The sequence below is a fragment of the Lupinus angustifolius genome, chromosome LG06, assembly GCF_001865875.1.
Source record: "Lupinus angustifolius cultivar Tanjil chromosome LG06, LupAngTanjil_v1.0, whole genome shotgun sequence".
NCBI classification, from domain to species: domain Eukaryota; kingdom Viridiplantae; phylum Streptophyta; class Magnoliopsida; order Fabales; family Fabaceae; genus Lupinus; species Lupinus angustifolius.
The window spans coordinates 32,532,368-32,548,131 of NC_032014.1; the positions used below are offsets into that span (position 1 = coordinate 32,532,368).

General features: G+C 31.9%; 2 protein-coding genes across 3 annotated transcripts; both read left to right on the top strand.

The window, feature by feature from the left end:
* Window positions 274-1,842, top strand: LOC109351346 (lachrymatory-factor synthase-like). The gene is made up of 2 exons (XM_019592820.1): window positions 274-491; window positions 1,468-1,842. The coding sequence occupies exons 1-2, from the start codon at window positions 293-295 to the stop codon at window positions 1,797-1,799; spliced, it is 531 nt and encodes a 176-aa protein (XP_019448365.1). The 5' UTR covers window positions 274-292; the 3' UTR covers window positions 1,800-1,842.
* On the top strand, window positions 4,961-13,575 carry LOC109351347 (dolichyl-diphosphooligosaccharide--protein glycosyltransferase subunit STT3A-like). Of its 2 annotated transcripts, XM_019592821.1 has the most exons (23): window positions 4,961-5,133; window positions 6,239-6,301; window positions 6,489-6,544; window positions 6,651-6,722; window positions 6,870-6,975; window positions 7,062-7,112; window positions 7,422-7,517; window positions 7,678-7,737; window positions 7,818-7,931; window positions 8,426-8,512; window positions 9,563-9,666; window positions 9,753-9,848; window positions 10,109-10,229; window positions 10,326-10,406; window positions 10,492-10,623; window positions 10,726-10,950; window positions 11,360-11,503; window positions 12,139-12,325; window positions 12,401-12,498; window positions 12,639-12,718; window positions 12,805-12,892; window positions 13,131-13,220; window positions 13,324-13,575. In XM_019592821.1, exons 1-23 carry the CDS (start codon window positions 5,014-5,016, stop codon window positions 13,378-13,380), a joined length of 2,328 nt encoding a protein of 775 aa, XP_019448366.1. In that variant the 5' UTR covers window positions 4,961-5,013; the 3' UTR covers window positions 13,381-13,575. The 2 variants fall into 2 exon arrangements, with proteins under 2 accessions (XP_019448366.1, XP_019448368.1); XM_019592823.1 differs by lacking the exons at window positions 4,961-5,133; window positions 6,239-6,301; window positions 6,489-6,544; ... (1 more) ...; window positions 6,870-6,975; window positions 7,062-7,112 and adding an exon at window positions 7,172-7,189.

Below are 15,764 nucleotides of genomic sequence, written 5' to 3' on the forward strand. Positions count from 1 at the left end.
CTCAAACAAAAGTAATACAAATCAGTGATGAATAATATACTGACAATATAAAAAACTTTAGACTAAAAATATATAGATTTTAAACTCATATATTTTTTTTTGGGAACACCTATATATTGTCCCATCATATAGTCAAGAGAGATTTCTCAAATTTAAGATAATATTAACCACACATCAGTCTTATCCTATGCCCTTTGACATGACAAATTCCAACCACATCATTAAGACATGTTCCTTAATAATAATACCACATGCTTTTTACTTCACATTAGATACACACCTCATTCTACACATGGAGCCTTATGAAGATGGAAAGCAAGAAGCAAAATGGAAAGGAAAAGCAACAACAGAAGTAAATGGATCAAAAGCAGAACAAGTTTGGCCACTGTTGGAGGATTTCTTTGGCCTTGATAAATGGTTCCCTACTCTCTCTACTTGCCTTCCTCTTCAAGGTATCTCTGGCCAACCTGGTTGTATACGCTTCTGTGCAGGTACAAATCCAGCCACTAAAATTACGACATGTGTCATATTTAATCATTTTCTATAAATATATTTTTAAAATTAAACAAAACAATACATAGTCATACTTTTATCAGCTAGGAGATAAGTTATATCCTGTTATAAATAAATATTTTATTCTTATATTATAATTTGTACATTAAATGTTGAGAAAGATATGGTGAAAAAGTGAAATATTCTAAAAAAATAATTGTACACAAGTTTTTAAGTTTCAGTTCCTAGATTTTTTTTAATTCTTTTTATAAGCAAATTGTATGATGAAGAGTATAAGGATGCATAACCTACTAATAGCAACAACAATGAACATGTGTGGATCCACTTACTACTTCTTATTGTAGTCATCAATTTTAGGGAAATGTAATGATTTTAATTAGTGAATAGATCTAAGCCATTAGATATTCATAGAATTAATGGTTAGGATAAGAAGTAAATTTAAAAAACTTACTATTGAAATAAGTAGATCCGTATATATTGAATATATCTCTATTATTCGCATAGCACGATAACAACGAGTAACCTCAATAGTTAGGATTTTCAAAGGTCTCATTGAGTGATAAAAGAGTCAACAATTCAATTTGGACATGTTGGATACAAGGGAGACAATTCTAGTAAAGTGATATTTGAGAGGAAGATCTTGAATATGTTAAAAAATGAAGTTTTTATTGGGCTAGGATGAGAAAACTTGAAAAGATTCATTACTATATCTTTCAATGGCTAAAAGTTTTGAATTAAAATATAATATTTTAACCGAATTAGAATCCTTTATATTAACAAGGAAACAAATATTTTAAAAAATAAAAGAAAATATAACTTTTGGTGACATAATTATCTTTTTTATTATAATGAAGTTACACCTTTCTCGTATGAAAATATACACTTACAAATATAAAAACCACAAATCTTAATGAAGACACAATTATATTCTCAGTGTGGATTGATTCCTTGCAGGTTTTAAAACCCCTGTGGAAAACAATGGCAAACAAGCCATAAACTGGACTAAGCAGAAACTGTTATCCATTGACCGATCTAACATGACATTTATCTATTCAATCATAGATGGAAATGTTGGGTTTCATTCATATGTTTCAACTGTGAAGGTGCTACCAAATGAAGATGCAAGTGACTCATGTGTGATTGAATGGCTATATGAAGTTGAACCAGTTGAAGGTTGGAGACTAGAAGATCTTGATTTCTTCATTGGCTCAGGATTGCAAGTCATGGGTCAGAGAATTCAAGTAGCTTTGAAGGTCATGGAAGATGCACTCAAGCCTTCAAACTGAAGACACATTCAAGTAGCTTTCATAAAAAAAAAATGTATACACTCAAGTTTTCTATACTGTTACATCTATTGTTCATTTATAAACATCGTTGACTCTTAAATAACATTATTTAAATAAATGATGCATAATATGGTAAATGTTTATAAATCTTTACACTGAAAATACATAATTATTGTTGTTATAATAATGATATTGTTATATGACTTTTCTCAACACATCTCTTCATACCTAGTTTATAATTATTGATCAAAGGGTTATTATGTTAAAAACTATCAATAAATGAATGATTAAATATTATGAAATAGATGAAAAAATGATGTGGAAAAGGGGATATATGATGTTTACTTTTAGTAAATATACACTTTAGTCTTTCATGTTTTTTGATTTCACTTGTTTGAATTCTCAAAAAAAAATAAAAAAAATGCAATGGTTGTAAAAAAAATTGAATGTTGGTCAAATTAGTAATTTTTAGGATCAAATAGTTTCTACCATATGTTATAAGTTATGCTAAAAATGATTAATTTGATCCACATTTCAATTTTTTGGGGACCATGTTAAGTTTTTTCAATTTTTAGGATTCAAACTGGTAAAATTAAAAAATATGAGAGACTAAAATAAATATTTATTCTTATTTTTATTAGCCTGCTTGTTTTTTTAGTCGTCGAGGATAAAAGAAGATGACATGAAACGATGTCGGTTTATTCTTATTTTTTAAGTTTGAAAATTATGTCACTTCGATGAAGTGGCAAAATTCCTGAGCGTGAAATTGTTATGCGTTGTCACATATGTAATTAACGTGTCGCATCAACGATTTTGTTAACATTAACATACATAAGTTAAGGAAAGGGGTGTCACAGGTTTGAAAGTTGATGACCAAAATGATAATTTATTTATTAGGAAATAAGTTAACGTTAAAAAAATAATATTATCTATGATTTAGTTTGTTTTATTTTATAAACAAAACTTGTTATAAACATAAGATGATAAACTCAAATAATAACTAGCATGATAAATTTAAATTAAAGATAAAGTCAAATAAAATGAAACTAACCAAATCATAATAAATAATATTATTCTGACATGTTTAATCTTAGGGATGACAATGGATACCCGGATCCGTGAGTACTCACAAAAAATGCATGCAAAAAATATACCCATATGGTCGCATCTGAGTTCATGTTTTTGGACCAGTGGGTAATGAGATCCGAGATTTAAAGATCTATCGTTGGATGGGTCTCAGTCCGGACAATGAGGTATCCAGACTTATGGGTACTCGAACCCGCTATTCCTTCATATGTATATATAAATATATAGGAGGAGACCCACTTACTTCAATAGTAAGTTTAAACAACTTACTCCATATCTTAGTTATCAATTCTAGGGAAATTCAATGATTTGAATTAGTGAGTAGATCTATACCATGAGATTTTCTTACAATTGATGGATAAGATGTGGAATATGTGAATCCATATATATATATATATATATATTGTTAATCCGTAAATATAATTGATATGTTGTTAAATATTAATGTTTGAGTAGTGATGTAGTGTTATGTTTTTAATTGATATGTATAATATAATATTATGTTGATTGAACAATTCTTATTAAATCAATTTTACGTCATAATGTTGAAGTAGACAATTTAAAATGTGTTTAAAACTTGAAATTATTTTTTATAATTTTTTCTCTTATTCATTATCTAAATAAGATATAAGATTGTAGGACCAATGAGTACTCAAGGACCCATCAGTAGCAGACCCAACGAGTATCAATATTGGTCTGAGATGGGTCTAGGTCAAAAAATGATGCAATATGATGGGTCGGGTAATGCACTACTCAAATCCAAGCACACCCATTACCATCCTTATTTACTCTACCATTTATCTATATTTCTATACTATATATAAAGGCAAAACATATTATAACTATCTATATGGCATAATTTTCATTTACATATTTTATCCTTATAATTAATAATTATTGCAATATTTTTTAATACAATAAAAAATATAAATGGAGGTTAGAGGAAATTACATCCACTAACCATATCAAACTACCAATATCATATATCATATCATACATGAAACAAATCAATCACAATTAATGTAGATAAATGTGATCATGCTCATCATTAATATTTTATAACAAATTGATTAAAACTTAAGAGTGTACCACTTAAAGATTATACAAAGTCAATTCAATTATATATTTATATTATTTAAATTTTAGAATACTAAATAGAGAAAATTACACGGACATATCCTGAATTTTAGTGAAATTACATAAACCATCCTTCATTTTTTACATCTATACAAACCCCCTTATTTTGTATACTTTCATTACTCTGACCACCTCTGCATGAGAAATAAGTGTAATCTTTTAAAGAAAAAAATGTGATAAATGCAATTAAGTTAAACAAATCAATGTATCTTTATTATTTTTTGTTACAGAATGCATCAACAATTCTGAAGAGATATTGTTTAAATCGCTCTTGTAATATATCATAACGAACCAAAAATAATGAAATACATTGATTTGTATATTATTTAGATTTGTGTGCATAATATATCATGTTTTGTTTAACTTAATTGCATCTATCACATTTTTTGTTTAAGATATTACACTTATTTTTCATGTTCATGTAGGGGTGATCAATGTAATGAAAATATAAAAAATATGGGATTTATGTAGGTATAAAAAAATGAGAAATGATTCATGTAATTTTATTAAAACTCAGAGGGTGTTAGTCTAATTTACTCTTCCAAATATGAATCATTCATAATGCTCTTACACTTCATTGCAAATATTTTTTTTTTATCAAAACTATGATAAAAGCTTTGTGTAATTTTCATTAGCATCATAAAATTTAAAAACAAAAATGCAAAAATATTAAATCAAAACAAAGTCAACCATATCCGAAGACTAAAAATAAACGACCATCCAATCACATGATACAGCGTGGCAATATGTCGTCACAATTTCATCTCACTCCCAATAGCATTCACTCACTCCCAATTAAGAAGGGCATTCTAGTCATCTACCATAAAACTCTAGACCCAAAATAGTCTTTTCAAAATACAGTTGCAACTAATTCGCCCACACGTTAACACTACCCTCATTGAGTTTTAAGTTTTAACGCATAAACCTCACTCTCATTCTCATACTCACTTTCTCTCTCTTATTCTCTCCGGAACTATCAATTTCGCCGTCAATGGCGGCTTCCGATGTTCAGAACAACGGTTCCACTATCAGAAACGCTTTCGGTAACATGCTCGCATTCTTCATCCTAATTCTCATCGGTGTTCTCGCTTTCTCGATTCGTCTCTTCTCTGTAAGTTTCTTTAATTCTCATTCTATCTTCTTATCAGATCCGTTTCATTCTAAATCCAACGGCATTGATAATCGTTCAATTAAACAATTCGTCAATGTTTTTTGGATCACAATGTAGTCGTGAACAAATAAAAACAAACAAAAAAAGTTGCGGATCCTCAGTGATGAAGCAATAGCTGTTTAGTAACTTGGAATGAAATCGTTAACTCAGAAATCTTAAAATTATATTAAATTCTGATTGAATTTCAATGCGACTGCGTCCTTCTGAGTTCAGAGGAATCTATAACCAGTCATTTTAACTGTTTCATCATTCTTTGCTTTCATGATGAACTGTTGAATAAAAAAACTAAACAGCTGAAGATTGTATGTGACATAGCAAGAACTGTTTATAATTTAAGTCCATATGAAATCTGAAAATTAAGTTTCTGGTTATAGTATTATAATAAGATAATTAGTCCTAACTCCTAGCCTTATTGTTAATTGAAATTTGAATTTTTAAAATTATAATTCAATAGAAGGTTTTTTTTACATGTTTGGATCATGACCTATTGTAGAACTATGATAAAGTCTCGCCATATGTGGTTTGAATATTAGTGAAGAAGTTTTGTAGAAGCCTGAGTAAGGAGAGTAAATCCAATGGAGGGTAGCTAGCTAGAGGTAGAGGGAGACCAAGAAAGATTATTGGAGAAACTATTAAGAAAAACTTAGATATAAGTAGTTTGTCTCTAAACATGATTTATGAGGTGATATTATGATGCTAATTGATTCTTGTAACCTACAAGGTTTTGTTGTTGTTGTTGTGGCATGAAATAAAAACATGAGTACTCATATATTCTGCTATGTGTAGGTTTCACGAATTATTTGTGTTGTAGCTATTAAGTAAACATGGTGATACTTTGGAAATTTCCATTAAATGAATAATTCTTATTGAAAACACTGTTTCGTTGTTTCAAAATTTCATGCTTCTGAAAATTGAGACTGTGACACTCTCTTCTCATTTTTGTGTATTTGCTTCTTTTCCCGGGCAGCAAGTAGGTTATCTATTTCCACTTCATAGACAGAGTTTTTGTATCCACTGCTCACATTTTCCTATATCTTGCATACAGGTTATAAAGTATGAGAGTGTTATTCACGAATTTGATCCTTATTTCAATTACAGAGTCACTCAGGTGAGGATAGTTTAGAATGAAAATGTTCTACACCTATTACCACATATTATTGGGAGGACTATGAGTCTCTCATTCTGGTTAATGGCTTTAGAAAAATGATATTTATCCTTTTTTGTTCTATTTGAATCTGTTAATCTCATTGGGGTGAAGATTCACAGAAGATGACAGACATATTTTTTGGTTTCAGTATTTGACAAAGAATGGGATATATGATTTCTGGAATTGGTTTGATGATCGAACTTGGTAAGTAACTGGTGTTTGGATTGAAACATGATTTCCCTGACATATATGCAGTTTAATCAGCTTGCTCTGTTTATAGATTTATTATGTGTTACCCTTCTATTTCTAGGTATCCTCTTGGTCGTGTGATTGGTGGGACTGTGTACCCTGGTTTGACCTTGACAGCCGGCACCCTATGGTGGTAAGTATTTGAAAATACAGTTGGAGATGTTTGCTGTCAATTGTCATATTTTGATTTTTCTGTTGATTAAATTCTAATATTAAATATCCATGTGTGCAATTATTTTGAGCTTTATCTAAGGTTGTTTACAATTCTCTTCTGGTGCAGGGTACTGAATTCCTTAAACATCCCTCTCTCAGTAGAAACTGTCTGTGTGTTTACGGCACCTATATTCTCAGCCTTTGCTTCATGGGCAACATATCTTCTGACTAAGGTTTGTCCATGCCTAAATTGTGCATTGTATAATTTGTCTGTTAACTATATGTTGGCTAATTTGCTGCAGCTGCTTGTTTTTTGTAGGAGGTTAAGGGTACTGGGGCTGGCCTGACAGCAGCAGTTCTTTTAGCAATGGTGAATTTCTCAGCGAGCTTTATGACTGAATTAGTTTGTGTTGAAATTTTCATCTGACTATGAACATTTGATTTATGGTCAGTCATAATAATCAAAGTTATAGGTCCAGCCATTCAAGATTCTATATTTTAATGCTCAACAAATTATTCTGGTTGAATAACCACCATATACGTTGATGTATATCACTATATAGATTTAGTGGTGGACTTATGACAATGATTGTTCTCTTCAACATGTCTCGGTTGCTGGCCTTGACTTCCCTCTTACATGTGATTGGTTGCTCGTCTCTGAATCTTGTTGTCTTTGTAGGTTCCCTCGTATATATCTCGATCAGTGGCTGGCAGCTATGACAATGAAGCTGTTGCTATATTTGCTTTGATCATCACTTTCTATCTCTATCTTAAGGTTGGTTATGAAAGCTAGCAAGTTTACTTCAAATTGAACGAACTTGTATAATGATAAAGGTTGTCTATGAATTGTCAGTTCTGTACACATCTGGAAAGAAATCACTTAAGTCTTCTTTTATTCTCCATGAAGTTTCTGACTTGATTTTCATGTCATGCAGACACTAAATACAGGATCCCTCTTCTATGCCACTTTGAATTCCATAGCATACTTTTACATGGTAAGTTTTCTATGATAATGTTTTTCTTGTTACCTTTCCCTATGGCTGTTGTTATTTGTACTTCTCTACTTAACTTGCAGGTTTGCTCATGGGGAGGGTACACTTTTATCATTAACCTTATTCCAATGCATGCACTCTTGTGCATAGTAACTGGTCGCTACTCTTCTCGACTGTACATTGCATATGCACCTTTCGTAAGTTTTCATATTGGTTATGTACAGTTATATTAGTTTTTAGTTAGATATTTAAAGCCCAATGGACATGATTTATGGTAGACATCGATCAATCCATGTAGCCGACCCCACCTAGTTGGATTAAGGTTTTGTTGTTGTTGTTGTATGTTAATTTTCTTGAGCCTGAAAAGGAAAGCTCTAACTTGTATAACGCTTGATATAATTTTGGTAAAGTTTAACTGATTATTAAAGTCCTCTGCAGTGAGGTTTAATCATTAATGTGCTTTTTTCAGCAAGTAAATATGGAATTTAATTTTAGGTTGAATTCTATGTTGTATTTTGTTCGAGAATGTTTCATTCATTTTGGGTTATGTATTTGCTACTTTGCAGATTTTCAATCTGCAACTTGTAAATTTTTTGCTGCATGTTGCATTTTTAGTTACATACAAGCCATTTGGAAACTGTGGCTCATCTTATCCTGTTCCCGCTTCACATTACGGATTTTCTCAATGCAGATTGTATTGGGCACACTCTTGGCTTCTTTGGTGCCCGTGGTTGGATTTAATGCTGTAATGACATCAGAACATTTTGCATCATTTCTGGTTAGTTTCTGCCTATTATTATCGTAGGAGTAATATATATATATATATACACACACTATGTCCACTATCTTGTTAATAGGGATTGCAATGGGGCGGGGAGTACTCCTCGCTTCTGATCCCCACGTCTAATTTTACTCCTCCATTCCTCTCCTCGGGAGAATTGCCAAGGTTTCATCTCATGACAAATTGGCAATGAAAGGAGTAGCTCAACATGTATTTAAACCACACCTAAGAGAACGAGTCTGGCAATGTGGGACTTACTTCTCAACAATAATTTTCTCCTCATCCCTATTATCCGCACGCACACAGAGACCCCACATGTTTTCTTAAATTTGAGGGAAAAAATAGTTTAAATATAATAAAATAGAAAATGATATTATAAAAATAAATAAGTTTTAAGTATATAAAGCTCAAATACTATTCAATAAGCTCAAATCAAGTAAAATTTATCAATTCAAAATAATAATAAACAAACTCAAATATCATTGTTCAAAATAAGTAGCAACAAAGCATCAAGATCAAGACATGAAATTTGATTCTTCTAATTAATTTCATAATATCATATCAATATGAAATTTAAAACTAAACTTATGTACAATATATATATGTGTGTGGATTTTCTCTTGTATTTATAGGATGGGACCCTGCGGGGTGAGGGGAATGATCCCCGTCCCCAAATCGCCTTCGGGGAGATTTTCTCCCTTCCCCACAGGGAAGCAATCTCCAAATATCAGCACAAATTGTCATCCCTACTTGTTAAGCTTGGAGTCCATAGCTTCTGCAAACCCCATGCGAGATTTTAAGTTTAATTATCTAATGTATACAAATGCTACTTGCTTAGTCATTATTACATTAGTTCTATGTTGATCAATTTAACTAATTTGAGCATATTCATAACCTAAAAATGGATTTTACAAATCAAAATTTTGTGTTCTGCCTTCTCTTATTTCTTGATAAATACTAATTGGTCTTTTATATTTTGTACTTATTAATTGATTGATTAGTCTCTTTGAAACCTAATGTTCTTTTTCCTAATTTTTGTGTGTGCAGGTTTTTATTATCATCCATGTGGTGGCTCTTGTGTACTATATTAAAGGGATCCTTTCCCCCAAAATGTTCAGAGTAGCTGTGGCACTAGTTGTGTCTGTTGGCCTGTTAGTGTCCCTTTCGATTGGTTTATTCTAAACACTGCAGATGAAAAATTAAACTGATTCATCTGCTTGTCTTATTTATTTTGCAGGGCAGTGTGTTTTGCAGTGATTGCAGTACTTATAGCATTGGTAGCTTCAAGCCCAACAAAGGGATGGAGTGGAAGAAGCTTGAGTCTACTAGATCCGTTAGTTCTCCTTTGCAAAAAATTTCTATTCAAATCCTTCAATCAAACAATTATCAGTAAAATGGCTTTTATGGCATGACCACTTACAGTCTTCTTTATTTTTCTAAAATGCTTATCTCTGTTTGACGTTCTTGCTTGTACATCACTTTCATAACTATGGAATTGCTGACTATATAACTAAAGAAATCTCTAGATTTTTTTTGCAAAATATTTTCTTCTGATTTGGCTCCCAAATGTTTGAATTGATTGCGGTGTGGCAGTACTTATGCAAGCAAGTATATACCAATCATTGCTAGTGTTAGTGAGCACCAGCCGCCTACCTGGCCTTCTTACTTTATGGACATCAATGTCTTGGCATTCTTGGTTCCCGCTGGCATAATTGTAAGATTTGTATTTTTTGAAAAAGTTTCCTCGTTATATCTTTCTTGTAGTATTCTATACATAAAACTAAGTTGTGTTGGTGCTAACCTGCTGTAGGCTTGTTTTTTGCCCTTATCTGACGCAAGCTCTTTTGTGGTACTTTACATTGTAACATCAGTATATTTTTCTGGAGTTATGGTAAGAATGATCTTGGGACTGTATTCTTCAATCTATTATATATATATATATATTTTATTGAAGATATAGTCTTTTTAAATATCAGGTTCGCTTGATGCTTGTACTTGCTCCAGCAGCATGCATTTTGTCTGGGATTGCTCTTTCTCAAGCTTTTGATGTTTTCACACGATCAATTAAGTTTCAGTTACCCAGCCTATCAGGTCATTCTAATGTTGATGTAAGAACTCGTTCTTTAATCTTCACTTCATTTGCCATTGCTTTAATACTTCCAGTCACTTCATGAGTTTGCCTTGTTCATATTATGCCTTTGGTCATCAAGGCAGGGGATGCTAGTTCCAAAAGTGTTGTGGCAAATGATGTGGCGAAGACTGATAAAAGTGAGGACACATCAAAGGAACGGATCTCAAGAAAAAGCAAGAAGGAAAAGGAACCTGTTGAAAAGCCTCTTCGCAAGTCACAAGTTAAGAAGAGGCTTTTGGTTTTGCCTCTGGAAACATCCGTCATTGCTATTATCTTGCTTGTGTTTCTAGGTGCCTTCTATGTGGTAATTTAACTTTCATTTTCTCTACCTTGTGTAACTTACAAAGCATGAAATCATTCATTTGAAGGTAGTTACCTACCAATCATAATAAGGTAGAGTGTTGTTTTTATACAACCTTTTGTTTTTCTCCTTCTAGGAGTTTATAGTTTATCTATTCTTTTTTTTAATTCAACCAATTTGTTTCATTAGCATAACTTCGAAATTTACTTTCCTTGTTAAATGAGCCCCCTGTTTCTCTATTAAATAGTATAGGATTCTTCTTGTTAATAATCAATTAGGAATAAGATGTCTTCTTTTTATATCTGATCTTTAATTATTATTATTGTCATCTTTCTGATCACTGGTGCCCTTTCATGTGTATGTTATGATAAACAAAGTTAATTTTGATTCACTCTCTTGATCTCTCTTGTAGGTCCACAGCGTATGGGCTGCAGCAGTAGCTTATTCAGCCCCCTCTATTGTCCTAACATCAGAGACACCTGCTGGACTTCATGTTTTTGATGATTTTAGAGAGGCCTATGCTTGGTTGAGTCATAATACAGATGTAGATGATAAAGTGAGTTTCATGCCATTTCCTTATTTTTCAGCTCACATGGTTGAGCGCGTCTGTCTATCAAAAATTTATTTGATTTGCAAGCATTTTGGAATAAACTATCTATGATTTTTTCTTTATAGTTCAACATTTATGCTGATCACTGATATTCTTTAAAAGATTGGTTGGGATAAATTTACGTTTTAGCTTGCATGATGTCCTGTGTTTTGATCTAATAACTGAAACTTAGATGTGTTTTGAAATTAAATAAATTTTCTGCAACTTAGATTAAGTGGATAAGATGTTTCTGTAGGCCAAGTAAGTCGGGGATTGTGGATGCTGATAACAGAACATGACTGTTTCAATTGTTTATAGATGGAATCATGGAATGTGAAATGTATTTGAAACTTGTTGATATAATTGATGTTATGAATTAATTTGGGGGCACAATCTACATTTCTAGAAAAGTTCTTTGGTCCTGTGAACATGTTGATTTATTTATCATTCTCGTCAATGGATATTTGAGGAGAATTATTAATATTTATATTTCAGTAGGTCAGTGTTACATTCTTTATGTTGTGAAAAGGGATGGTCAACAAATTATAATTTATGGAAAAGTTTGGGAATTATATTGAATGCTCTTATACAATTCCTTGTAGGTTGCATCTTGGTGGGATTATGGATACCAAACAACTGCCATGGCTAACCGAACTGTCATTGTTGACAATAATACATGGAATAACACACATATTGCTACTGTTGGTACTGCCATGTCTTCTCCAGAGAAGCAAGCTTGGGAAATTTTCCATTCCTTGGATGTCAAATATGTTCTTGTTGTCTTTGGAGGTCAACTTCTTTCTCTTTGTTGAGTTGATTTAGTCAAGTCACCCTGTTTTGATTTTTTGCTATACTTATTATCAGGACTCGTTGGCTATCCCAGTGATGATATTAACAAGTTCCTGTGGATGGTTCGTATTGGGGGTGGTGTATTCCCTCACATAAAGGAACAAGATTACTTAGTAAGTTACAGATAAGCAACATGGGTTGTTTTATTAAGTCGTTGATATTTTATTCTGGAAATCAAATGATACTTTAGCTTCACTCATTACTTGGCTTATGAGGAGTGTTAACCCCTTGTTTTTCTCCCATTGTTGAAAAGAGGGACGGCCAGTATCGGGTTGATTCTCAGGCCACACCGACAATGCTTAACTCCCTCATGTATAAACTTTCATATTACAGGTCAGATTTGCTGTAAATTTGATTGTTGGTAAATTTTGTTTTCGACAATAAGGCTACTTAATTGCCCTACTCTGTTATTGTTCCAGATTTGTGGAGACAGACGGGAAAGCCTTTGACAGAGTGAGGCAGACAGAAATTGGAAAGAAATATATCAAACTTACCCATTTTGAAGAGGTCAGATTGATTTATAATTTGATAACTCTGTTCTATTCTTTCCTGTCCATTTATTCTGTCATTGACTTTCACTGGATTGGTAAACTTCTTAAGCTCGATAAAAGTCTAAATCATTGTAGAAGTCAATCTTTTGATTGGCTTTTATGGGTACATTTTGTTTGATATTGTTCCTAGGATTGTTCATTAACCATACCTATTATGGTTCTCTGATGTTACTCATGCCTTTTAATGCATTCAGGTGTTCACAACTCACCATTGGATGGTTCGGTTATACAAGTTGAAACCTCCAAAGAACAGGATTCGAGGGAATGCTAAAAAATCGAAATCGGTACGTATGCACTTTTTTTGTATGCATTAGATTGCATCTTATAATTTGTTATAAAAATTACTCAACCTAGCCATGACCGGTCTCTTGTTCTCATTTTTGGCAGAAAGCAACCTCAAGACCTGCCTCAAAAAGGAAAGAAACAAGAAGGAACCCTTTTTAGTCTAGCTTTTCATTTATTTGTTAGTAAGGCCATATTTATACACAGGGGACATCGAGAGATTTTGTCTGCATGACTAATCTCAAGATTGTGGAATGATCAACAGGAAGATTTTGGAATAACATGTTTTGGACTGAATGATCATTGATCCCAGTTAGGATCTTAATTACAATCAGAAAAATGATTTTTATTTTATAATTTTCTCACTCTACACTGGGTATTTGATCTATCTAGGATTAATAATAAGGAAGTATCAATGGAATTAAGTTTAAAGAAATTAGTTTAGATCATGTCAATGCTACATTTTTTATGATTAAAACACAGTGCCAAAGCACATTTCGCAATATGAAGAGACGGCATCCTCTAGCAAATACAACACATTTGAGTATAAAAGAGATTAGTTAAGATCACGTCAGTGCTACACTCTTGAGGATTTAAAGAAAGTAGTAATGGCCATACTTACTGGTTCGGCATATTGCAAAATATGTAACTATATAAACAAGATAACAGCAACATCGGCAGCAAGAGGATGCCATCTCTTCAGTTTGGGACTAAATACAACCTTCTCCTTATAAAGCCAATTGGGTAAAGTCTCATGCATGGACAGAGTAGGAAGCGTTTTATTCTGTTTTCTAGATAGATGCTTGCTGGGATCCAGTTTTTGCCTTAAACATTTACAGGAGTTCAGTAATACTGAAAACACCAAAGTTAGCTAGGTATGGTATAGTAAAATTGAGTATTAAAAGTTAAGGCCAGGGTATTGTAGGTTTTGTTGCAAGGGGCTCAGTTCAACCTTGATGCCAAGGACAAATGAAGTTGGGCTAATAATAATTTTGAAAGTTATTCGGTCCAGTTCGCTGACCTCACCTAGTGTAATTAATATTTAGTTGTTGTATTCGGTTTAGTCGGGTTATCATTTTTTAGCTTCTTATAAATCTTTATTGCTCTCCATTGCTTTTGGTGATGCAAACTTGTTTAAAGTGTTGATAATTTGGTTAGCAACTGTGTCCTTTGTGGTGCAACTTTAGAATTTGTTGATAGTTTATTTGTGTTTTGTTGGTTTGCTAGAGAGATTTGGTAGAGTTTATTCTTGGCTTGGGCGCACTCCTTTAGTTGCTGTTACAGTTGCTCATCATTATACTTGGCCTATATATGTTTGTGTGTGGCTTGTGTGAAACAAAGTTGTCTTTAGTTTTGATTTTTGTGGCTTGATGATATTATCTACATTACATTCTAATTATAAATATTAAGAGTTTTGTTAGATGTTGCCTTATGTCAAAAAATCATTGTCTAAGTAAAAAGCAACACCTTATACTACCACACTTAGAAAATTGTTATTAGGATAAAGACAATGTTTTAATGTTTTTTATATTAGATCACAATTTTGAGGCAGGTTTGTAGGCCAAAAATTTACATGGTATTATGTGATTAGACTACCATACTTAGTGTTGGAGATTGTATATAAACAACAAAGTTTAGTTATCTAATATTGATTGATTAGTTTATGTACTCATGAGTAAATTATTTGATTAAAAGTGCCAAATTGATGTGATTAAGGTGCCAAAATATCATAGGCCATTTTGTGCTTGTGAGCTTTGTCTAAAAGTGCCAAATTGATGTGAGTGGGTTGAATGAATTGTCTTGTCTCAGGCTTAATCAGCATTCTACTCCTTTTATGGCCTTATTGTGTCTTCTTTGTCTATTTACCATTTGTATTGTAGTTGCCCAATGGACAAGAACAAAAAAACACTTATTTCACCCTTCAAATATATAATACCTAGTTTATATATATAAACTAATTTTTATGCATGAGTTTCATAACTTTTTATAAATTTATATTTTTTTTATAATTAATTTCATGCTAACTATAAATGTAATATAAATTATATTTAAAAAATCATATGAGAGACGTTTACTTTGACTATTGATATTTAAGATCATGAATGGATTCATTTCCTAAAATTAAGGCCTGATTTTTGAAGTGCAATAATGTCTTTTAAAATCATTAATGTCAACTTTATTTTATTTTTAGATAAACAATTGACCAAAAATGTATATACTAATATGTTTTATACTTGTCAGTCTGTCTTTCATCATCTATGTTTAATTATCATTATCTTCATAAAAAAAATTAATATACATAAATGGTAAATGATATATTGATTGTATATAAAATTTTATTATAATGGTGCATGAATATTACATTCTAAATCGTTTTTCCAATATGAATCAAATGTATATGCTAGAATTGCTAAGATTTTGAGATGGTGAAACGTGAGAAAATTGTATTTAGAGATTTTTCAGGATAAACCTCTAAAAATGAATAAAGAGAAGATCCTTAAAAATATTATGAATATTCTAAAGTAAATTATATTTTACATATCTTA